The sequence below is a fragment of the Bos indicus genome, chromosome 9 (genome assembly GCF_029378745.1).
Source record: "Bos indicus isolate NIAB-ARS_2022 breed Sahiwal x Tharparkar chromosome 9, NIAB-ARS_B.indTharparkar_mat_pri_1.0, whole genome shotgun sequence".
NCBI lineage: Eukaryota > Metazoa > Chordata > Mammalia > Artiodactyla > Bovidae > Bos > Bos indicus.
Window position 1 is genome coordinate 15809193 of NC_091768.1, and position 24375 is coordinate 15833567.

The following is a 24375-nucleotide window of genomic DNA, read 5'->3' on the forward strand; positions in this document are numbered from 1 at the left end:
TTAACAGATCCCTGTGTCTGTGCCTGGCTGCCCAGCGTATTTCAGGGAAAGCGTGCTTATCTGTGAGGGAACGTTTCCACATATGTAAATCGTGTGTTATGTTGGCCATTGAAGTTGTGATTTCACCTTGCCTTAGGGGCAAGGATTTTTCTTCCCTAACGTTTTGTAAGACTTCTCAGTTACCCAATCAATTGGTATGAACCTTTTGTACACTGACTAATCAATAAATGTTATGATTATATCTGGCACCAAACTGAGTCTTTCCTCTCACATGGCATCTCCATATCTGTGATTGTGATTATTTTTTTCTAGGAACAAGAACTCTATCAAAAGGAAGGTTTAGGTGTGAATGAAGTGCATTATGTGGATAATCAGGACTGTATAGGTATGTATTGTTTTTACTCCATTTTGGGGAATTACAGGAAGATATAGTGAATGTTTTCACTAGTCATTCTTCTATGCTCTGTGATTGATACTTCTGATTATGGGACTTGAAACTGTGGTATTCAAGAGAGGTTTTACTTTTCTAGCACTGCTAGGAAGTTGTTTTTTCACATGAAGGCACCAAATTCAGCTATACTGAAAGTATTCTGAAAATTTCTTCTGTTTACTGTGATGGGCATTTTCTTTGTTAAACAGTTAACATGTGGCTAAGTTAAGGAGGAAACAAAACCGTTCAAGCAGTGAAGGGATTCCTCACTTGGCGTGAGGAAGCCCGTGGTATAGCAAGGTCCCCGCGGGGTCTGCAGGGGCTTCGCTCAGCCTCTGCCGTTCTTCGTCTCTGTTCTCTGGACGTTGGCTCTACACTCCAGCTGGTGGCAAGTAGGCCTCACAAGTTCAGTGGGTCCCATCAGATAATGCCACGCAGCAGGAGAACAGTCTCTTTCCTGGTCTGTTGTTGGTAGAGAGACTTTGCCCTGTTGTCACCCAGCTGGTGCTCAGGCTGTCTTTTCCTTCCAGCCGATCTCTAAAATCAGCTGTTGGGTAAACCTTGCTGTGAAAGTGGAATTTGGCAATTGAGCCAGTAACTCTTGCTAGATTTGGACAAGAGAGAACAGCAGTGGTAAAAACAACAACACAGTCACAATGATAATACTTTATATAACTTCTCAAAGGACTCATATCCTGCCTGGTCCACTTAGCATATCCCTCCACATACCTCGTCCCTTCTCAGATCTTCGTGCCTCTGATGGTGTCATTGGATGTCTTGGCTGGAACGCCTCCCCTTCCGTTTTCTGCCCGCTTTCTGCCCGCTTCCATGTCCTGCATCTGTCAGAAGACTCTCGTTTACAGCTCAGTCAGTGTGCCCCCCCTTCACCCCCACTAGCTGCCCAAGATGCATCTTTCTCTGACCAGTGCAGTTAGAGTCTTCATTTCTCTTCCTGTGACCTGTAGCCGTTATTTATAATTAATTAATTAATTTTTTAATTGAAGGATAATTGCTTTACAGAATTTTGTTGTTTTCTGTCAAACCTCAACACGAATCAGCCATAGGTACACACATATCCCCTCCCTTCTGAGCTTCCCTCCCATCTCCCTCCCCATCCCACCCCTCTAGGTTGATACATAGCCCCTGTTTGAGTTTCTTGAGCCACACAGCAAATTCCCCATGGCTGTCTATTTTACATATGGTAGTGTAAGTTTCCAGGTTACTCTTTCCATACATCTCACCCTCTCCTACCCTCTCCCCATGTCCGTAAGTCTATTCTCTGTCTGTTTCTCCATTGCTGCCCTGTAAATAAATTCTTCAGCCATTTTTCTAGATTCCGTATATGTGCATTAGAATGCAATATTTATCTTTCTCTTTCTGACTTACTTCACTCTGTATAATAGGTTCTAGGTTCATCTACTTCATTAGAACTGACTCAAAGGCATTCCTTTTTATGGCTGAGTAATATTCCATTGTGTATATGTACTACAACTTTTTTGTCCACTCATCTGTTGAAGGAAATCGAGGTTGCTTCCGTGTTCTAGCTATTGTAAATAGTGCTGCAGTGAACAATGGGATACATGTGTCTTTTTCAGTTTTGGTTTCCTCAGGGTATATGCCTCGAAGTGGGATTGCAAGGTCATATGGTGGTTTTATTCCTAGTTTTTTAAGGAATCTCCATACCTTCTTCCATAGTGTCTGTATCAAATTACATTCCCACCAACAGAGCAAGAACGTTCCACACCCTCTCCAGCATTTATTGTTTCTAGACTTTTTGATGGTGGCCATTCTGACTGGTGTGAGGAGATAATCTCACTGTGGTTTTGATTTGCATTTCTCTAATAATGAGCGATGTTGAACATCTTTTCATTTGTTTATTAGTCATCTGTATGTCTTCCTTGGACAAATGTGTGTTTAGGTCTTTTCCCACTTTTTGATTGGGTTGTTTGTTTTTTTGATATTGAGTTGTATGAGCTGCTTGTATATTTTGGAAATTAATCCTTTGTGTGTTGTTTCATTTGCTGTTAGTTTCTCCCATTCTGACAGTTGTCTTTTCACCTTGCTTCTAGTTTCCTTTGCTGTGGAAAAGCTTTTAAGTTTAATCAGGTCCCACTTGTTTACTTTTGTTTTTATTTCTGTTACTCTAAGAGGTGGGTCATAGAGGATCTTGCTTTGATTTATGCCATCCAGTGTTCTGCCTATGTTTTCCTCTAAGAGTTTTATAGTTTGTGGTCTTACATTTAGGTCTTTAATCCATTTTGAGTTTATCTTTGTGTATGATGTTAGGAAGTGTTCTGACTTCATTCTTTTCATGTAGCTGTCCAGTTTTTCCAGCACCATTTATCGAAGAGGCTGTCTTTGCTCCACTGTATATTCTTGACTCCTTTGTCAAAAATAAGGTACCCATAGGTGCATGGGTTTATTTCTGGGCTTTCTGTCTTGTTCCATTTGTCTGTATTTCTGTTTTTGTGCCAGTACCACACTGTTTTGATGACTGTAGCTTTGTAGTATAATTTGAAGTCAGGAAGGTTGAATCCTTCAGCTGAATTCTTCTTTCTCAAGACTGCTTTGGCTATTTGGGATCTTCTGTGTTTCCATATGAACTGTGAAATTTTTTGTTCTAGTTCTGTGAAAAATGCCATTGGTAATTGGATAGGGATCACACTGAATCTGTAGATTGCATTTAGTAGTATAGTCATTTTCACAATATTGATTCTTCCTACCCAGGAACATACAATAGCTCTCCATCTGTTTATGTCATCTTTGATTTCTTTCTTTCATTCAGTTCAGTCGCTCAGTTGTGTCTGACTCTTTGCGACCCCATGAATCACAGCACGCCAGGCCTTCCTGTCCATCACCAACCCCCGGAGTTCACTCAGACTCAACATCCATTGAGTCAGTGATGCCATCCAGCCATCTCATCCTCTGTCGTCTCCTTCTCCTCCTGCCCCCAATCCCTCCCAGCATCAGAGTCCCTTCCAATGAGTCAAGACTTCGCATGAGGTAGCCAAAGTACTGGAGTTTCAGCTTCAGCATCATTCCTTCCAAAGAAATCCCAGGGCTGATCTCCTTCAGAATGGACTGGCTGGATCTCCTTGCAGTCCAAGGGACTCTCAAGAGTCTTTTCCAACACCACAGTTCAAAAGCATCAATTCTTCGGTGCTCAGCTTTCTTCACAGTCCAACTCTCACATCCATACATGACCACTGGGAAACACATAGCCTTGACTAGAAGGACCTTTGTTGGCAAAGTAATGTCTCTGCTTTTGAATATACTATCTAGGTTGATCATAACTTTTCTTCCAAGAAGTAAGCGTCTTTTAATTTCATGGCTGCAGTCACCATCTGCCGTGATTTTGGAGCCCCAAAAAATAAAGTCTGCCACTGTTTCCACATCTATTTCCCATGAAATGATGGGACCAGATGCCATCTTCGTTTTCTGAATGTTGAGTTTTAAGCCAACTTTTTCACTATCCTCTTTCACCTTCATCAAGAGGCTTTTTAGTTCCTCTTCACTTTCTGCCATAAGGGTGGTGTCATCTGCATATCTGAGGTTATTGATATTTCTCCCGGCAATCTTGATTCCAGCTTGTGCTTCTTCCAGCCCAGCATTTCTCATGATGTACTCTGCATATAAGTTAAATAAGCAGGGTGACAATATACAGCCTTAACATACTCCTTTTCCTATTTGGAACCAGTCTGTTGTTCCATGTCCAGTTCTAACTGTTGCTTCCTGACCTGCATACAGATTTCTCAAGAGGCAGGTCCAGTGGTCTGGTATTCCCATCTCTTTCAGAATTTTCCACAGTTTATTGTGATCTACATAGTCAAAGGCTTTGGCATAGTCAATAAAGCAGAAATAGATGTTTTTCTGGAGCTCTCTTTCTTTTTCGATGATCCTGTGGATGTTGGCAATTTGATCTCTGGTTCCTCTGCCTTTTCTAAAACCAGCTTGAACATCAGGAAGTTCACGGTTCACGTATTGCTGAAGCCTGGCTTGGAGAATTTTGAGCATAATTTTACTAGCATGTGAGATGAGTGCAATTGTGTGGTAGTTTGAGCATTCTTTGGCATTGCCTTTCTTTGGGATTGGAATGAAAACTGACCTTTTCCAGTCCTGTGGCCACTGCTGAGTTTTCCAAATGTGCTGGCATATTGAGTGCAGCACTTTCACAGCATCATCTTTCAGGATTTGAAATAGCTCCACTGGAATACCATCACCTCCACTAGCTTTGTTCGTAGTGATCCTTTCTAAGGCCCACTTGACTTCACATTCCAGGATGTCTGGCTCTAGGTCAGTGATCACACCATCGTGATTATCTGGGTCATGAAGATCTTTTTTGTACAGTTCTTCTGTGTATTCTTGCCATCTCTTCTTAATATCTTCTGCTTCTGTTAGGTCCCTACCATTTCTCTCCTTTATCGAGCCCATCTTTGCATGAAATGTTCCCTTGGTATCTCTAATTTTCTTGAAGACATCTCTAGTCTTTCCCATTCTGTTGTTTTCCTCTATTTCTTTGCATTGATAGCTGAGGAAGGCTTTCTTATCTCTTCTTGCTATTCTTTCGAACTCTGTATTCAGATGCTTATCTCTTTCCTTTTCTCATTTGCTTTTTGCTTCTCTTCTTTTCACAGCTATTTGTAAGACCTCCCCAGACAGCCATTTTGCTTTTTGCATTTCTTTTCCATGAGGATGGTCTTGATCCCTGTCTCCTGTACAATGTCACGAACCTCCATCCATAGTTCATCAGGCACTCTATCTATCAGATCTAGTCCCTTAAATCTATTTCTCACTTCCACTCTATAATCATAAGGGATTTGATTTAGGTCATACCTGAATTGTCTAGTGGTTTTCCCAACTTACTTCAATTTCAGTCTGAATTTGGCAATAAGGAGTTCATGATCTGAGCCACAGTCAGCTCCTGGTCTTGTTTTTGTTGACTGTATAGAGCTTCTCCATCTTTGGCTGCAAAGAAATATAATATAATCAATTTTTTATTAGAAATATAATCAATCTGATTTCAGTGTCGACCATCTGGTGATGTCCACATGTAGAGTCTTCTCTTGTGTTGTTGGAAGAGGGTGTTTGCTATGACCAGTACGTTCTCTTGGCAGAAGTCTATTAGCCTTTGCCCTGCTTAATTCTGTACTCCAAGGCCAAATTTGCCCTTTACTTTAGGTGTTTCTTGACTTCCTACTTTTGCATTCTAGTTCCCTATAATGAAAAGGACATCTTTTTTGGGTGTTAGTTCTAGAAGGTCTTGTAGGTCTTTAAAGAACCGTTCAACTTCAGCTTCTTCAGCATTACTGGTTGAGGCATAGGGTTGGATTACTGTGATATTGAATGGTTTGCCTTGGAAACAAACAGAGATCATTCTGTCATTTTTGAGATTGCATCCAAGTACTGCATTTTGGACTCTTTTGTTGACTGTGATGGCTACTCCATTTCTTCTAAGGGAGTCCTGCCCACAGTAGTAGATATAATGGTCATCTGAGTTAAATTCACCCGTTCCCGTCCATCTTAGTTTGCTGATTCCTAGAATGCCGATGTTCACTCTTGTCATCTCCTGTTTGACCACTTCCAATTTGCCTTGATTCATGGACCTAACATTCCAGGTTCCTATGCAGTACTGCTCTTTATAGCATCAAACCTTGCTTCTATCAGCAGTACCATCCACAGCTGGGTATTGTTTTTGCTTTGGATCCATCCCTTCATTCTTTCTGGAGTTATTTCTCCACTGATCTCCAGTAGCATATTGGGCTCCTACTGACCTGGGGAGTTCATCTTTAAGTATCCTATCATTTTGCCTTTTCATACTGTTCATGGGGTTCTCAAGGCAAGAATACTGAAGTGGTTTGCTATTCCCTTCTCCAGTGGACCACATTCTATTAGACATCTCCACCATGACCCGCCCGTCTTGGGTGGCCCCACAGGGCATGGCTTAGTTTCACTGAGTTAGACCAGGCTGTGGTCCATGTGGTCAGATTGGCTAGTTGTCTGTGATTGTGGTTTCAGTGCGTCTGCCCTCTGATGCCCTCTCTAAGTGCCTGCCTCTTACTTGGTTTTCTCTTACCTTGGACGTGGGGTATCTCTTCACGGCTGCCCCAGCAAAGTGCAGCTGCTGCTCCTTACCTTCAGCACAGGGTAGCTTCTCCCGGGCTCCGCCCCTGACCTCGGACGTGGTGTAGCTCCTTTCTGCTGCTCTTGTGCGCCGTTGCAGCTGCCCGTGCTTGTAATCTTCTTTATTTTAAGGTCTATTTTATCTTATATGAAGATTTCTATTCCAGCTTTCTTTTGCTTCCTATTTGGGTAGAATATATTTTTCCATCCTCTCACTTTCAGTGCATATGTGTCTTGAGGTCTGAAGTGGGTTTCCTGTAGACAGCATATATGGGTCTTGTTTTTGTATCCATTCAGTTAGTCTGTGTCTTTTGGTTCGAGCATTTAATCTATTTACATTTTAAGTAGTTATTGATGTATATATTCCTGTTACCATTCTCTTAATTGTTTGGGGTTGACTTTGTAAATCTTTTTCTTCTCTTCTATTTCTTGACTATATAAATCCCTTTAACATTTGTTGTAAAGCCAGTTTGGTGGTACTGAATTCTCTTAACTTTTGCTTGGCTGAAAAAGCTTTTGAATTTTCCAGCAGTTTTGAATGAGATCCTTGCCAGCTACAGTAATCTTGGTGGTAGATTTTTCCCTTTCAGAACTTTAATATATCCTGCCATTCCCTTCTGGCCTGCAGAGTTTCTGCTGAAAGATCAGCTGTTATGCATATGGGGTTTCCCTTGTATGTCACTTATTGCTTCTCCCTTGCTGCTTTTAATATTCTTTCTTTGTGTTTAGTCTTTGTTAGTTTCATTAGTATGTGTCTTGGTGTGTTTCTCCTTGGTTTTATCCGGTATGGACTCTGTGCCTTTTGGAGTTGATTCACTATTTCTTTTTCCATGTTGGGGAAATTTTCAACTATAATCTCTTAAAATTTTTCTCATACCCCTTTTTTCTCTTCTTCTTTGAATGTTTAATTCAAATGTTGGTGCTTTTGATACTGTCTCCAAGGTCTCTGAGACTATCCTCAGTTCTTTTCATTCTTTTTACTTTAATCTGCTCTTCAGAAGTTATTGCCACCATTTTCCCTTCTAGCTCACTGATTCCTTCTGCTTCAGATATTCTGCTATTGATTATTCTTAGAGTATTTTTAATTTCAGTAAATGTGTTGTTTGTTTCTGTGTGTTTATTCTTCAATTCTTCTAGATGTTTGTTAATTGATTCCTGCATTTTCTCCATTTTGTTTTCAAGGTTTTTGATCATCTTTACTATCATTATTCTGAATTCTTTTTTAAGTAGTTTGGCTGTTTCCTCTTCATTTATTTGGACTGCTGCATTTCTCGTTTGTTCTTTCATTTGTGTAGTATTTCTCTGCTTTTTCATTATTTTTTTTTTAACTTATTGTATTTGAGGTCTGCTTTTTCCAGGCTTCAAGTTTGAATTCTTTCTTCCTTTTGGGTTTCTGCCCTCCTAAGTTTGGTCCAGGGGTTTGTGTAAGCTTCCTATAGGGTGAGATTTATGCTGAGGTCTTGTTTGTTTGTTTGTTTCTCCTCTGATGGACAAGGCTAAGTGATATGGTAATGCTGTCTGCTGATGATTGGGTTTGTATTTTTGTTCTGTTTGTTGTTCAGATGGGGCATCCTGCACAGGGCACCACTCGTGGTTGGGTGATGCTGGGCCTTGCAGTCAAGGGGTTTCCTTTGTGTGAGTTCTCACTGTTTGATGCTCCCGTGGACAGAGGAGCCTGGTGGGCTGCAGTCCATGGGGTCTCTAGGAGTCGGACACGACTGAGCAACTTCACTTTCACTTTTCACTTTCATGCATTGGAGAAGGAAACGCAACCCACTCCAGTGTTCTTGCCTGGAGAATCCCAGGGATGGGGGAGCCTGGTGGGCTGCCGTCTATGGGGTCGCACAGAGTTGGGCACAACTGAAGTGACTTAGCAGCAGCAATAGCAGGGTTAGTTCTCTGGTAGTTTAGGGTCTCGGAGTCAGTGTTCCCACTCCAAAGGCTTAGGGCTTGATCTCTGGTCAGGAATGAAGATTCCACAAGTGGTTTGTTATGACATTAAGTGAGATTAAAACAAATATCCAAAAATGAGAAACCAAAGATGAACCCCAGACAAATGGCAGTTACAAAATCAGGCAAATAATAATTTTAAAAAATGGAACATACACATATACATATACACCCATGAGCAAAGACAGAACAGTCCAGGAAAAATAAAGTACAGTAGATTGACCCGGTGAACAAAGGAAATCAAAAATTATATTTACCAGTTAAGAACAAAACTAACTAAAGCAGAAACTGGAAAACAAAACTAACACAAGGTTTCAAGTGGGGAATAAAGCTATGAAAACAAAACCAACAAATGTGTTGAGAGGAAAGGAAGGAAAGAAAAGAAAGAAAGAATAGATATGCAAAGTTAAATAGAGGTAGATGAAGAAGATTTATATACATTAAACATTAACTGCAAGGGGGAAAGAACAGTAGGAAAGGCAAACAAAGGAATAAATGTAGAAAATATATAATAGGTTTAAAAAAATTAAAAATTATAAAAAAGAGAAAAGAAAAAAAGTGAAGAAAAAGAAAAAAAAAAAGGAAAGCTCCACAGAACCGCAGAAATCCAGTGTAGAGGCAGAGGTTTATAACAACAATAAAAAGTGTGACTGAATAAACACATATACATATCCACCCATAAACAAAATCAAAGCATTCCAACAAAAATAAAGTATAATAGACTGACCCAGTGAGCAAAGGAAACCAAAAATTGTATCTACCAGAACAAAACTAACTGAAGCACAAACTGGAAAACAAAACTAAAGCAAGGTGCCAACTGGGGAATAAAACAATGAAAATAACATTAACAAATATGTTGAGATATAAGGAAAGAAAGAATAGATATACAAAGTTAAATAAAGGTAAATAAAGAAGATTTATGTACATTAAGGATTAATTGAAAGGGGAAAAGAACAGTAGGAGAAGCAAAGAGATAAATGTAGGAAAAATAATAGGTTTAAAAAATTAAAAAGTAATATTAAAAAATTAGAAAAAAAAAAAAAAGGAAAACTCCACAAAACTGAAAAAGCCCAGTGTAGAGGCAGAGGTTTATAACAATAATAAAAAATGTAACTGAGGAAAAAAAGAAAAGCTCAAAAGCTTAATTAGGTTTCATAGTGCCAGTAAAATCGACAACTGCAACAGAGGGGGGGCAAGGGGGAAAAAAGAAAAAAAATCCAAAAGAATCTACAGAATAAGTCAAACATAAGAAGAATAAATGTTTTTCTTGGGTCCCTGCTGTCAGAGTCCTCTCCCTCGCTGGAAGTCACAGTCCCCCTCACCTCTCTAGGATGCCCTCCAACACTGTGCTGATCTCTGGACCTGCTGTGGGGCAGCTCAGATTCTAATCTGGTCCTACTCCTGTGCATTCTTGCTTCCAATGTCTACAGCTGTCAGGACTAGTACATTTTCTTTTGTGGGAGCTCTCAGTGGCCTTTTATATATTCCATAGACACAGAGTCTGCCTAGATGATTGTACGGATTTAATCTGCAGCTTGTACAGCTGGTGGGAAGGTTTTAGGTCTTCTTCCTCAGCCACACTACACCCGGGTTTCAATTGTGGTTTTATTTCCACCTCTGCATGTGGGTCATCCACTGGGGTTTGCTCCTGAGGCTGCCCTGGAGGACTTGGGTTTTCCCCATGAGGGCCAGGTGTGGAGTTGGTGCAGCTGCTTGGGTCTCAGGGGTTCTGGCAGCATCAGGTACTCGGGGGAGTTAGAAGCTAGGGCAGCAGGAAATACAGTGCTCTAAAAGGGTATGGCAACCGGTATTGGCCAATATGCTCCAGTATTCTTGCCTGGAGAGCCCCACTCCCTGACAGAGAAGCCTGGCAGGCCACAGTGTACAGGGTTACAGAGTCCAGACATGACTGAAGTGACCCTGTGCGCATAGATGGAAGACTTTTTTTGCCTGTGGCAGCTCACCAGTGAGAGGTGAGGTGCAGCTGCTTGGCTTGTGGGGACCCTGGTGGCACCAAGTGTGCAGGGACATGGAGTGCCTCCCTGGCAGGAGTTATGGCCCTCTCAGAATCTTTTTTCGAGCTTCTTGTAGCTGGTGATCAGAAGGCCTCTGGCCAGCCTTTGTCTGTAGCTCCGCCCATTCATGCACTTAGAGGGCTCCCTTGCCTGGGGTCCTTCTCTGTTGTTTGGGGTGTCAAGCACATAGAGGGGGCCCCCCTGACTGGGATCCTACTCAGTATATACTTGTGTCGGGCACTTAAAGGGGCTCCCTGGCTGGGGTCCTACTCTGTAGTGCCTTAGGTATTTGATGGGCCAGCCTCTCTGTTGTTCACCTGCTAATGCTGGCGAGTGGAGAGAGAGGCTGTGGTGATGGCTCCATCCCTTATGTGTGACTCAGCAGTATCGCCTTGCTTCCATGGCTGCCTGGCTTTCCTCCACAGGCATTTCCCACCATATTCTCCTCCCTCACATCCCCTTGGCCTGTCTCTCTGCAGTCAACAGCAGCTCTTGCCCTGGGATTGCTCCACAATCCCTAAACTCCAGCTTCCAGCTGCTGCCCCTTCCAGGGGACCTGCATCCCTCTCCAGGGTATGTATGGCTGTGGCAAGGACTGTCTGATTCTCATTCCATTTAGGCTGCCACAGATCAGCTGTTTCACTCTCAGCCTTAAATGTTTCTCCTCTGACTCAGACAATTGCCCAGATGTGGGGATTGGACCCCTGCTTCAGTTCCCCCACCCGCCGAGGGCAGGTACAACCATACTAACACTCCTGTGTTTCCCCCTAGTTCCTTTTTCCTACCGGGTTTTGCGTGGTTCTGTATATTGTTTTCTGCTGGTCAGGTACTCCAGGCCACTCTCAGCTGGTGTTCTGCATGCACTTCTGTGTCTGAAACTATGTTCCTGATGTATCCGTAGAGAGAGATGTACTCGATGTCCACCTACTCCTCTGCCATCTTGTTCCTAATTCCTGTCTTTTAGAGTCTGTCCCATTTAACAGTTCTATCTACTGCATTTAAGCAGCTTACATTTTATAGTTGTTTTGGGCAGGCAGTAAATTCAAAACATATGAATGTAAGGAACATAAATACGTGTTGTTGGTGAAGTTTTGCTGGAAAGCTTTTGAATCCATATCTGTAAGTAGTTTTGAAAACCTACACTTACAAAAGCTTCTGTAGTTTTACTTCATTTTGAATATAGAGGTCATCTGGGAGAGGAAGGTTGCTGGCTCTTTGGCCTCTGTCCTAGCTTACAGCCAGGATGGTTATTACGTTAGTCATTTTCTTTATAGAGTTGTTCTCTAAACTGTGTTGAGTATATGATGTTGCTTTCTAATAAATTGTCAGATGTAAAATAAAATTCATTTACTCTCTGTAGCTTTTGAGAGAAAACAGTGAAATCATGTTACTTTGTTTCTGACCAGCCCTCAAAATTTGTGATCAGTAAGTTTAAAGTGTTGTGTTTTTACCCTGTCATATTTGAATTTTTTGAAATAGATTTAATTGAAGCAAAATTAATGGGAATATTAGATATTTTGGATGAAGAAAATCGCCTTCCCCAGCCAAGTGATCAACACTTCACATCTGCAGTTCACCAGAAGCACAAAGACCATTTCCGACTCTCTGTGAGTTTGTCATTTCAAAATTGAGGCTCTGGTTGGAAGAGAAACTTTCAGAAAGATGTGCTAGATGTTAGATATTAGATAATTAGACTCTTAAGTTATGTAAGGCTTTGAACAACTATATACATCTTCTATAATTAATCCAGCACTGTGTCTTCTATAGATGACCATTAATTTATATCTGTATATCTTTGCTGCTGCTGATCTATCCAATCAAGGCCTTTTTGGCTGGATATAAAATACATTTCTCCTATATAAGATGTACAAAAAGATTTATGTACATTTTTTTGTACATTTATGTACTGTTTTTATGTTCTCCCTTCTGGATGAAGTGGCCATCAGTTGCTCTGTTAGGTATTGTGTGAAGTGGATCACTTCCCAGGGGTGTTAGGACCTAGAGTCACATGCAGCCACCTGTCTGCACGTTTGTAAAACCAGCAAAGCTTGTGGCTAAGAGTCTGACTGGTAGAAGCAATTCATTTAATGATCAGTAATTTCATTTGATGCTCTTTCCTTATGAGTTTTGAATGGAAATTGTGCTTAGAAAGGGTCATAGAAGCTGAAGCAACAGAAGAATTAGCTGAAGGGTAAAACAGACACAGAGAGAGACAAAAAGAGACACAGAGAGAAATAAATGAGAAGTACTCTTCCAAAAAGTGTCAGAAGACCTGATTCTCTAGACTGCTGTTGTGTCATAGAGCTGTGCTTGAATCCCTGCCAGTGGTGGTGATCAGTAGGGCCATTCTCCATAAGGCTGGAGTGTGCATCTCAAGGAGTTTTCTTTGTTTAGGTAGCTCTGTGTTCATCATTACACTCAACCTACATCCTCTGACGTAATCCAAACACAACTCTGTCCTTGGACCCAGAATGAGCAGAGTAGCACAGAGAAATGTGGATGTTAATTTCACCCTTGTAGATAGTTGCTACCTCATCTTAGAACAACAAAGACAGGAAGGAAGGAAGATGGAAGAGAAAAGAAAAGCTGTTCAGAGTTGCAGTTGCCTCCTATACTGTTACAGTTTTGAGACTGGGGCATAGTATAACAGTCATTGCTTTGATGGGTCCAGGAGTTGAAGTGAATGAAAGCAGATATTCTTGTTTCCATACATCATAACATAAGCAGGTTGAAGGCATTTACTGAAAAAGCTGATGTAATTATGCTAACTTTCTCTGGAGACTGCATCCCATAGCCACCTGTTTCATTGACTTGCAGTTCTTCTGTGTCCTTAAATAAATCTTGGGATGTGAAGGCTGCCTCTCTTCACTTCAGTGGAGATAGAAATAAAACAGCGTGGGTCCCCAGGAAAACTTCCGCTAAGATTGAAGACGTGTATCCCGTCCTGTTTATTCACTGCTCTCTATGAGAACCAGTCTGGATGCACAGTCACTTTTGCCAAGAGAACTGACTGCTGGTCAACAAATTGTGACCAAGGTTTCTGAGACATAGTGCTCCAAGGACAGCCAACAAAAGCATCAGGAATGGGCTTTGGTCACTTTCCTCAAAACAGAACAAGAGCACAGCAGTAAATTCTAATTTGTATGGTTCACTACTTTTGTTGTGTTTCTTTGAAAATATAAATAATGATAATCATTTATTGAATTGCTTGCCATGTGCCAAGTGCATTCTAAGCATTTTGTTTGAATTACTTTATTTAATCCTCATAATGGCTTCACGGGTGGCTCAGATGGTAAAGAATCTGCCTGCAATGTGGGAGACCTGGGTTCAGTCCCTGGGTTGCAAAGATCCCCTGGAAGAGGGCATGGCAGCCCATTCCAGTGTTCTTGCCTGGAGAATCCCCATGGACAGAGGAGCCTGGCAGCCTACAGTCTGTAGGGTCACAAAGAGTCGGACACGACTGAGTGACTAAGCTCACAGTAATCCTTTGCCCTTGCTCCTGCTTGCTTCCCCATGCTAGAGATGAGGGGACGGGCATGGAGAGGGCAAGCGACTTCCTTTCCTAGAACAGAGAAAAAGTGTTGGATTTGGGCATCAGGCTGGCATCTTGATCCCAGGGCCACCCTCTGACTCGTGCTGTTTGCTGCCACGCAGAGGGGAGGCTCTGTTGTCTGCCAGCTCTCTCACCCAGGAGAAGCCTGGTGAGGTTATGGGGTCTTAGCTTTTTCATTTTTAAATGAGATTGTCTTTCTTAACCTTAGGCTATTTTGTGGGTCAGAGGTGATCTTTTATTTTGGAAACTTTTAGAAATGATACCAATATGAGATATTATAGTGATAGTACAACCAGAAAGTGATTTTGTTTTCTTCAAATAGATTTGGGCTCATTGTGTAAAAGTGTTAGGAGGCATGGCTAAAATCAGTTGGTGAGTCCCTGTGCTGATTTCAGGTGTTTCTGTAGAACAATGCTTCTCAACCTTGGTCACACCTAGGAATCACCTCATGTAAATGGTCTGGTGGTTTAAAAGTGCTCCAGATGACAATTCAGCAGCTACTACTTTAGACATAAACAGTTAACTTTATAAAATGCCTGCTGTGTTTTGCATGTGCTTCTAAATAATGTGGTTTTGTTTTGTTTTGTGTCTTATTCCTTTTTTTTTTCTTCCTAAGAGATTATGACCAAAAATATTTGCTAGATTTTATTGGTACATGAAGGCTTACTTAAGGAGCAATATGATTGTATAAAGTATGAAAACTCCCTTTTTGATTTTAAGTATTTCACATCCCAGATGTTTTCTAAAGGGAGTTATTAACACTGTATATTTTTGATAATTTAATGACTGATGTATGTGTTGATTTTCAGATTCCTAGAAAGTCTAAGCTGGCAGTTCACAGGAACATCCGAGATGACGAAGGCTTCATCGTCCGGCATTTTGCCGGGGCAGTGTGCTATGAAACAGTGAGTAGAACATTTACAGGGAGAAAACCATTCGATGTTAAAGCTGCGCTGTACAATACCATAATGTCTAGCCACATCTGGCTTTTTAAAGTTAAGCAAAATTTAAAATTCAGTCCCTCAGGACCCGGCCACATCTCACGCGCTCGCTGTCCCCGTGGCTGGTGGTGGCTGTATTGGACAGCGCAGATGCAGAGCGTTTCTGTTACCTGAGTGTTCTGTTGGACAGCACCGTGTTAAGGAATATCAGCACAAGATGGACTGAACCATTCCTGTCTGCTTTGCTTTTCAGACGCAGTTTGTGGAAAAAAATAATGACGCCTTACATATGTCTCTTGAGTCCTTAATATGTGAATCCAGGGATAAATTTATCCGGGAATTATTTGAGTCATCCACAAATAACAACAAAGACACTAAACAAAAAGCGGGAAAACTTAGCTTCATCAGTGTGGGAAACAAGTTTAAGGTATTTATGGCAAATGTATTGCTAGAATTTTTTTTTTTTTTACTCTTACTGTATTAAAAAATTGTGTTTTACACTATCCAGTGGATAATGTAGTTCACTCGGAGAAATCCCATGAGTGAGATTCAAAGAGCAGACCCTGAATTGTTGATGTTTGTATACAAAAGAACATAAAGTTGGCATAGTAACGGAACATACAGAAATCTTGTAATTTTATGAACGTGTTCCTTCTTGGTGCTTCACATGTCTGATTGCTTCTCCTAATGTTCTTGCTTCTGCTTACTGTCTGGTTGACCTTCAAACCTTCTCTTTCCCACGTGTTTTCTGTTTCCTTCCTCATTCAGCAGTTTTGTTTTAGCTGGAGTAGTCCAGCTCGAGATGGCTAGAGAGGCCTAGTTGAGTTGAGAGAGGAAAAGCAGGCACTGCCAGGGGCTTCAGGTAAATGATCACCTTCGTGGACTCCTCCTTAATAGAGCGGCTGCCGTGTTAAAGCCTGGCTCAGTTAATGGTTCAGTTTGTAGTTCATTTTTAATGTGTTCTCTCTCATAGTGCATTTTGGGTGTGCATATTACACTAAAATTTGATTAAAGCTTTTAATAACTTCCATAAAAGATAAATACTTGGTGTGGCAAACCCTTCGTATTGTTTAACGCTGAAGAACACTTCATTTGTTTCACTGATTTTGGATCAGGAATTTATTTATTCCTTGAGGTCTGACAGGGAATTGTCACATGATGCATCTAAGAAATGGAACACTCCTGTTTGTTTCTAACTGTTGAGTATTTTGTGTATAAAAAGATAATTTAAAAACTTTGTATCACTTTTAATGAATAAATGATAATGAATAGAAAAAAATAAAAAGAATTAATTTCTCTCTTATACATTTCCACAGTCTTGTTCCATTTATAAGAAAACCACATATGCCTTTCATTTTGTGTACTTCAAATATTAAAAAATGATTTAATTAGGAACAGTATTTAATTAAGACTCAGAATACTAGGATACTGATAATGTAAGCTTCCTGAAATCCACTGTGGGCTGAAATGGGCTCTAAATAACTAACTTGATAAAATCATGGTTATAAAACAAAAGCTGAAGCATAGATATAAGAGAAAGCTTGTCACATATTTTTCAGGTAACTGAATAAAAGGTCTTAAACTCTTATTAATTATGAGCTTCTTCTCTTGAGTATTCTTTCTCTTATTTGGATATTCTTAAATTCTTACATAAACATGTGCTGACAGATTGGTTTAAAATAGTACAGTAGTCTGTATGAAATAGAGATCATTTATTAAGTATTTTCCTACATGATATATTAGTATTGCTGGCAAGAACACACTTGAAATTTTAGACAGTTTATATAAATACAATAAAAAACATTCTTAAAATTCTTTGGACTAAGGTAGTTTATGTTAAGACTTTAAGTGCTTAAAATTGCTTAAATGCAATAGGATGCATTTTGCACTTCAGACTACTTGAAAACTGTAACTAAAAGCTGTAACATTAATAATAAAATTTCAAAGTGTTCTGTTGTGATGCTTTGAAATGAAATAATAGTAATTCTTGTTTTTAAGTATAGTAGAATAGTTTATTAAATTCAAGTTATGTGTGGCAATAAAACAAAACAGGCTAGCATTTACACTACTGAGCATCACTGAGAACCAGAGGCTTTCCAGTGAAATGTGACGTTTTCAGGTTATCGAAACAGAACTCTTTTACTATTAGTGTTTTAGAAAAAGTTTTTCTTTTTAATGAAAATCTTATTCTTTTATTATATACAGGAGCAATTGTATGTTTTAAAATAAAATACAAATAAAGCATGAGTTGCATAAGGCTGTTATGCCTTGTGGTCTTTGACCACTAGTCTTTGGTAATGGACATTCTTCCCTCTTCTCTCAGATACTGTAGTTCATTTTTGCTGCTTCTATTCTTCATTCTCACTTTATCTCCATTTTTGGGGAGAGTACTGTGCTATGGATTAGGAACCATGGGCTTTGTGGCAGTCATTTTCTTTCCAAATTAGCGGCTCTTACACTTGGTTTTCATTTGTGTGCTGGTCCAGACTGGTTAAGGTTGTCAAAACTGTGGCAACCAGATAAATGGGTGTATTCTTTTAATCTAAATTCATTGTGTTTTTATAACTTAAGCCTATAATGTGTGAAGTGTGCTGGAGTATTGTGCTTAAGAGAATGAACCTTGGTGTTAGGCCTTTGTTAGAATCTTGGTTTTGCCTTTACTAGCTCCATGATCTTGGCAAATAATTTATCTCTCTGGGCCTCAATGCTTTCACCTGTAAAATGAGACTAATATATCCCTAATTAGAGTTGTGCAGATTAAACTAGACAGTACCTGTGAAAAGCTTTGAGCAGTGTTTGACTCATAGAAAGCATTCAGTAAAGTATACCTATTATTATTACTAAATATAGCTATAAGTAGATATGTTAATTTATCTTTTGTTAAGTAGTACAGTAAGCATCCCAGTATAAAATCAATATAACAATTTTACACAATTTACTTTGCAGAGAAGGAAAGGGAATATATGATTTTAACGTCCTGAGCCAGAGTAAATTATAATCACTTAATATTATTTTAAAAAGTAAAGCACAGTAACTACTTATAGTGTCTGTTGTGAATTTTGCTTTGAGAAAATTGTCCTAGCCTTTAAAAATAATTGAAATGAGAGATTTTAAAACAGTAAAGAGGCTTTCAACAGATAGGCAGGTTGGTTTCATTTATGATAGGTGTTACATAAAACAGTTCTAATATATAGCATGAGTGGATATTTTAAACACACCCTCCTCCTTAATGGAGTGTGACACAAGCTACACCCAGCTGGCCACGTATTCACATACTGCTGCATCGATTCCTTTTTGAATGCATCACACCTGCATTTTCATTTACTTCTTTCATTGCTTGTATCCTTTTTCCTCATTCACCCCACCTCCAAGCATGCATGTATGTTTTCTAGTATTGCTAATTTTCAGTCTTTTAATTACACAAGTTCTGTATATTGAAGTTATTGTCCTTGGTGTTATGTATTAGCCATACATTTTTGCATGTTACTCTCTGTTAAAGAGATTGTGTAGAGCTGTTAAATTGTAACATGTTGTAGATGAGCATTATTGCATGTTGAAGAGCTAATTTTTACTTATGGTGTTGTGTACTTTTGCTTTCTGAAATAATGAAATGATTTCTTCTACAGACACAGTTAAATTTGCTTCTGGATAAACTTCGAAGTACAGTGAGTATACTTTAAAAAAAAAAAGGGTTTTTAAATGATCTTCTTAAACTATTATTAGTAATTATTAAAATAAGCACAGTAAACTTGGAATAATTAAAAATTTATTAAAAAAAATTTTCTCATTGAAAGAAAATCAGTTTTTAAAATGGTTATCATTTTGGTTAGGTTTGTTCTGAAGACAAGTCAAATGTATGTGTGCAGTTAAATTGCTATAAACATAAAGAATTCTCTGAATGTTACTAAGATTATCCTGTAACTTCAGGAGAGTGAAAACAATTAGTTATTATGGAGAAGGAAGATGTATTTTTTAGGATTAAAGACAGTGCATGTAATTCATTTTCATTGTACTTCTCTGGTGGTAACATTCAGTGTTACAGGACAGCATGATGTGACAGTGTTGATATGGAAAAAATGGATGTAGAATTTTTATGCCATATAATAGAGGCAGTAGTTCCCCAGAGGCTTTTTTAAAAACTGGACATTTTAATTCCCTCTGTTTGTTTAAAGAAAATTCACCATAGAAAGAAATTTGATATGTGGCTTATGTTAATGAAGCATGACTTCAGGAGAAGATTATTTTTTAAACAAATCCACAGAACTTAACTAAATACTCTTCATTTTCAAGTAGTCATTTTGAAAAGCCAAATATTTATTCTCTGTGCTATTATTGCTTAATTTATTGTTAGACTTGCTTTTGAAACCATTAAGAAATTCTCTTAAATATCTTCATTGTTTGCAAATATTTATCTCTTAAGGACAAAACTTCTTTGAAAACTAAACCTGATGAGGTATTTTATTTTTATCATCCAAATGTGATGCTACTGTTAAACGATTATATTATAGTTGTGTGTTTTTTTTTAAAGGCTTTTCTAAAAAGTATCTAAAAGCATTTGCAGTGAGCATCATTGTTGATATAACTGTTGAGCTTTGCAGGTGTGACTGCTTGGAAGAGAAGCCGTTACTTGGATGTTCAGTGTATCAGCTTCAGTCCCCAGCAGTCTCACTGTGTCTGTGGCAGTGTTCTCTCTGCCTCGTTCAGCATGATCTGGTCACTGACTCCAAATGAATGCCTTTAAGCTTTTTAAAATACATACCATTTAACAAAACTTTAAGATGTACAGTAGTGCAGCTCAGGGACCTACTGTATGTTTCTAAAGTAGAACGATGAGAAAAGTTGATTTTTTTTTTTTATTACTTTGCCCTAAATTTTAAGAGGCATAATTTTATTTGCTCATCTTGTCATAGGGCAGTTTTCTTATCACAGCAGCATAGCACATAAATACATTTAAATGTGGAGTATAATCACATGTATGCCATCCTATGAAATATATTGTTTAAATATATTGACATATTTTATTATGAAAGACTTTTCTTTTTACAATAACACAGTTTTTTGCACTCAAATATAAAACAGTATTTTTCTAACATTATTACTATATAAATGCTTTACATTGTAAAAGTATGCTAGTTGTTTTAAGTTCCTTAGTGATTATTTTAAGAGAAGCTCATAACTTAATGATAATATGCTCTGAAAGTTGCTAGAATTCTTAGAAAAAGAAGAATGCTGCATGTATTATGTTTTAAAGTACCTTTATTCTTCTAGGGAGCAAGCTTTATTCGCTGTATCAAGCCTAATTTAAAGATGACAAGCCATGACTTTGAAGGAGCTCAAATTCTGTCGCAGCTTCAGTGTTCAGGTATTTCTCTATTTTATAATCTGTGTTGGAGTGTATCAAGAGTCTTATTTAGTTCAAATACAATTTAATACATCCAGTGTATTCAAATAATTCACAACTATCTTGATTATTTTTAAGCACAATAAGACTTTTATATTCCTTTATTTATAAGAAAAGAAAGGTGGACAAATTATTTGAACAATATTGGTGTATAGTATTATTTCACAATAATCTTTTACCTCATTGAAGTATAATTTATAAAAGCTTTTCAACTGTGGAGAACAGTATGAAGATTCTTTTAAAAACTAGGAATAAAACTGTCATATGACCCAGCATTCCCACTACTGGGAGTATACCCTGAGAAAACCATAATTGAAAAAATATTCATATTCCAGTGTTCATAGTAGTTACATGTGTGTGTGCTCACTTGTGGCACACTCCTTGCAACCCCATGGATGGTAGCCCACCAGCCTCCTCTGTCCCTGGAATTGTCCTGGCAAGAATACTGGAGTGGGTTGCCATTTTCTATTCCAGGGGATCTTCCTGACCTGGGGATTGAACACATGTCTCTTTCATTAGCAAGTGAGTTCTTTACCACTGTGCCACCTGAGAATTCCACCCCCTGGCCACCCCGCTCCCCGCAGTGTTCATAGCAGTACTCTTTACCATAGCCAGGACATGGAAGCAACCTAGATGTCCATTGACAGATGAATAGATAAAGAAGATGTGGTGCATACACGCAATGGAATACAATTCAGCCATAAAAAAAAGAATGCATTTGAGTCAGTTCTAGTGAGTTGGATGAACCTAGAACCTGTTATACAGAGTGGAGTAAGTCAAAAAGAGAAAAACAAATATATGTTAACACATACATACGGAATCTAGAAAAATGGTATTAATGAACCTATTTGCAGGGAAGGAATGGAGACACAGATACAGAGAACAAGCTTGTGGACACAGCAGGGAAAGGAAAAATTGAGATGAATGGAGAAAGTAGCATTCACATATATATACCACCATGTATAAAATACATAGCTGGTGTAAAGTTACTGTTTAACACAGGGAGCCCATCCTGGTGCTCTGTGATGACCTAGAGAGGTGGGAGGCTCAAGAGGGAGAAGAAGGGGTTGTTGTTCACTTGCTCAGTCATGTCTGACTTTTTGTTACCCCATGGACTGCAGCACACCTGTTCTTACCTATCTCCCAGAGTTTGCTCAAACTCATGTCCATTGAGTTGGTGATGCCATCCAGCCATCTCATCCTCTGTTGCCCTCTTCTCTTCCTGCCTTCAGTCTTTCCCAGCATCAGGGTCTTTTCTAATGAGTCGGCTCTTCACATCAGGTGGCCAAAGTATTGGAACTACAGAATCAGTCCTTCCAATGAATATTCACAGTTGATTTCCTTAGAATGAATTGGTTTGATCACCTTGCTGTCCAAAGGACTCTCAAGAGTTTTCTCCAGCACCACAATTTGAAAGCATCAATTCTTAAGTGCTCAACCTTCTTTATGGTCCAGTTCTCACATCTGTACATGACTACTGGAAAAACCATAGCTTTGACTATACGGACCTTTGTCAGCAAACTGATGTCTGCTTTTTAATATGCTGTCTAGTTTTGTCATAGGTTTTCTTCCAAGGAACAAGCATCTTTAAATTTCATGGCTGCAGTCACCATCTGCAGTGATTTTGCAGTCCAAGAAAATAAACTTTGTCACTGTTTCCATTGTTTCCCCATTTTTTGCCATGAAGTGGTGCGACCAGATGCCATGATCTTAGTTTTCTGAATGTTGAGTTTTAAGCCAGCTTTTTCACTCTCTCTTTCACTTTCATCAAGAGGCTCTTTAGTTCTTTTACACTTTCTGCCATAAGGGTGGTGTCGTCTGCATATCTGAGGTTATTGATATATCCCTCGGCAACCTTGCTTCCAGCTTGAGCTTCATCCGGCCTGGCATTTTGAATGATGTACTCTGTGTGTAAGTTAAACAAGCAGGCTGACAATATACAGCCTTGACGTACTCCTTTCCCAATTTTGAACCAGTCTGTTGTTTCATGTCTGAAGGGGATATATGTATAATTATGGCTGATTTGCATTATTGTATGGCAGAAACCAACAGGACATAGTGAAGCAATTTTCCTCCAATTAAAAAATAAAAAATAATTCAGAAAACCAAAAAAACTCTTAAGCTGCGAACCCAGATCTCCTCTATGGGTGCTCTCTGTGGCTTTCTTTCCATGGCCTTCTCAGTCCCACAGCAGTTCATTCCCCATGTAACTGGGTCAGGTTTTGTTGTCCTCGCTTCTCACTCTACTACTTATTAAAAACAAACAACACAGTGCCCTTGAGAAAGGACAGACACGGCCAGGTGAGGGGTAGAGAGTGATGGTTTAACTAAGTGCAGAAAAGTCCCACGGGAGCCAAGGGAAGTGTGCTTTCAATTTTTTTTTTTTACAAGTAGTAGAGTGAGAAGCAAGGACACCAAAACCTGACCCAGTCATGTAGGTCAGAGGCCCGGGACTGTTTTCTTTATCCTGTGCCCATCCTCTGTCCTTCTCATACCACCCCTGCCTCTTCCAGGGCACAGCCTTTTCCTTCCTATAGATTCAGTCTTGGGACACTTCCTGAAACTCTCTTGCCAACCGGACTCCATTTCTTGCTCCTCTTGGTGGCAGATGTATTAGAAAGCTGAGGTCGCTTTAGCTATGGAGTGCCTTGTTTATATGGGCTCCTTTCAGAACCCTGTACCTGATATTATATTCTTTGTAATTTATAATTTCGTAGTTATTTCTTAAAGAGCCCTCCCCCAATTATATAAGCTTCAGTTCAGTTCAGTTCAGTTCAGTCACTCAGTCGTATCCGACTCTCTGCGACCCCGTTGACTGCAGCACACCAGGCCTCTGTGTTCACTGCCAACTCCCGGAGCTTACTGAAACTCATGTCCATTGAGTCGGTGATGCTGTCCAAATCTCATCCTTTGTCGTCCCCTTCTCCTGCCTTCAGTCTTTCCTAGCATCAGGGTCTTTTCAAACGAGTCAGTTCTTTGCATCAGGTGGCCAAAATATTGGAGTTTCAGCTTCAGCATCAGTCCTTCCAATGAATATTCAGGACTGAATTCCTTTAGGATGGACTGGTTGGATCTCCTTTCAGTCCAAGGGACTCTCCAACACCACAGTTCAAAAGCATCAGTTCTTCGGCTTTCAGCTGCGTCTACCCCGACCCCTCTCATAAAACCCTAGCTGTCCATGAATGGTTTTCTCCTCATCTGCATGGAGAAGGTGGGCAAGGCAGATTGGCGCTGTTGTAAACTCATGATCGCTAACCTTCAAAGGGTTCTCATACCCACCCACCGAGTTTCCCTGGCCAGCAGGTTTTGTTTCTCCCCAGAGGCCAGTCTGACTCACCCTGCCCCGAGCCTCTGCCAACAAGCAGCCTCACCTGTTTTTACTCAAAAGCTGAACGCCTTACCTGTGTGCCGCCAAATATCTTTGCCTGCATACCTTCCCTCCTGATGGAAAGTAGAAAGTGCCTCTCTTCCTCATTGAGACTGTAGTGTTTTGGATTCATCCCTCCCTGCCTTCTCAGGAACCTTGAGTACTGACGACCTGTACTGAAGATCTGAGACGGCCTCTCCCTCTGAACCTCTTCTTTCCCTCTCACCAGCATTTCCTTCCCACTCCCGTCCCATCTCTGGCCTTACTTTCTGTTCTCCAGGTTTTGCTTTTCTCTCCAAGAATATTCTCTTCTCGCTTTCTCAGTTTCCTGCCTTCCACTCACTCTTGAGCCCAGGAGAAATCAGCTTTCACCAGGATGATTCTGGGTAGGATCTCTGGTGACTCTCCTGATCCTGAATTAGGCGTTTCTTTGCAGACCTCATCTCAGTGGACTGCAGCAGCGTCAGGCTCCGCTCTGTCCCTGTAACATCGCCTTTCCTTGGCTGCTAAAACAGCGTGTGTCCCTGCTTCTCCTGAATGCTTGGCCATTCCTGCCTGCTGCGCAGGGTCGTCTTCTTCCACCTGGGTGTCTCTTGTT

At 39.9% G+C, this 24375-nt stretch overlaps 1 protein-coding gene across 8 annotated transcripts in view; it reads left to right on the plus strand.

The window, feature by feature from the left end:
- The window catches only part of MYO6 (myosin VI), a 159570-nt gene that overhangs the window by 102679 nt on the left and 32516 nt on the right, over positions 1–24375 (plus strand). For all 8 annotated transcript variants that reach the window (XM_070795753.1, XM_070795756.1, XM_070795757.1 and 5 more), the window contains exons 15-20: positions 313–385; positions 11995–12122; positions 14878–14973; positions 15263–15436; positions 18636–18674; positions 20278–20371. In XM_070795753.1, the coding sequence (XP_070651854.1) occupies positions 313–385; positions 11995–12122; positions 14878–14973; positions 15263–15436; positions 18636–18674; positions 20278–20371 (604 nt within the window). The remainder of the gene's footprint in view (positions 1–312; positions 386–11994; positions 12123–14877; positions 14974–15262; positions 15437–18635; positions 18675–20277; positions 20372–24375) is intronic.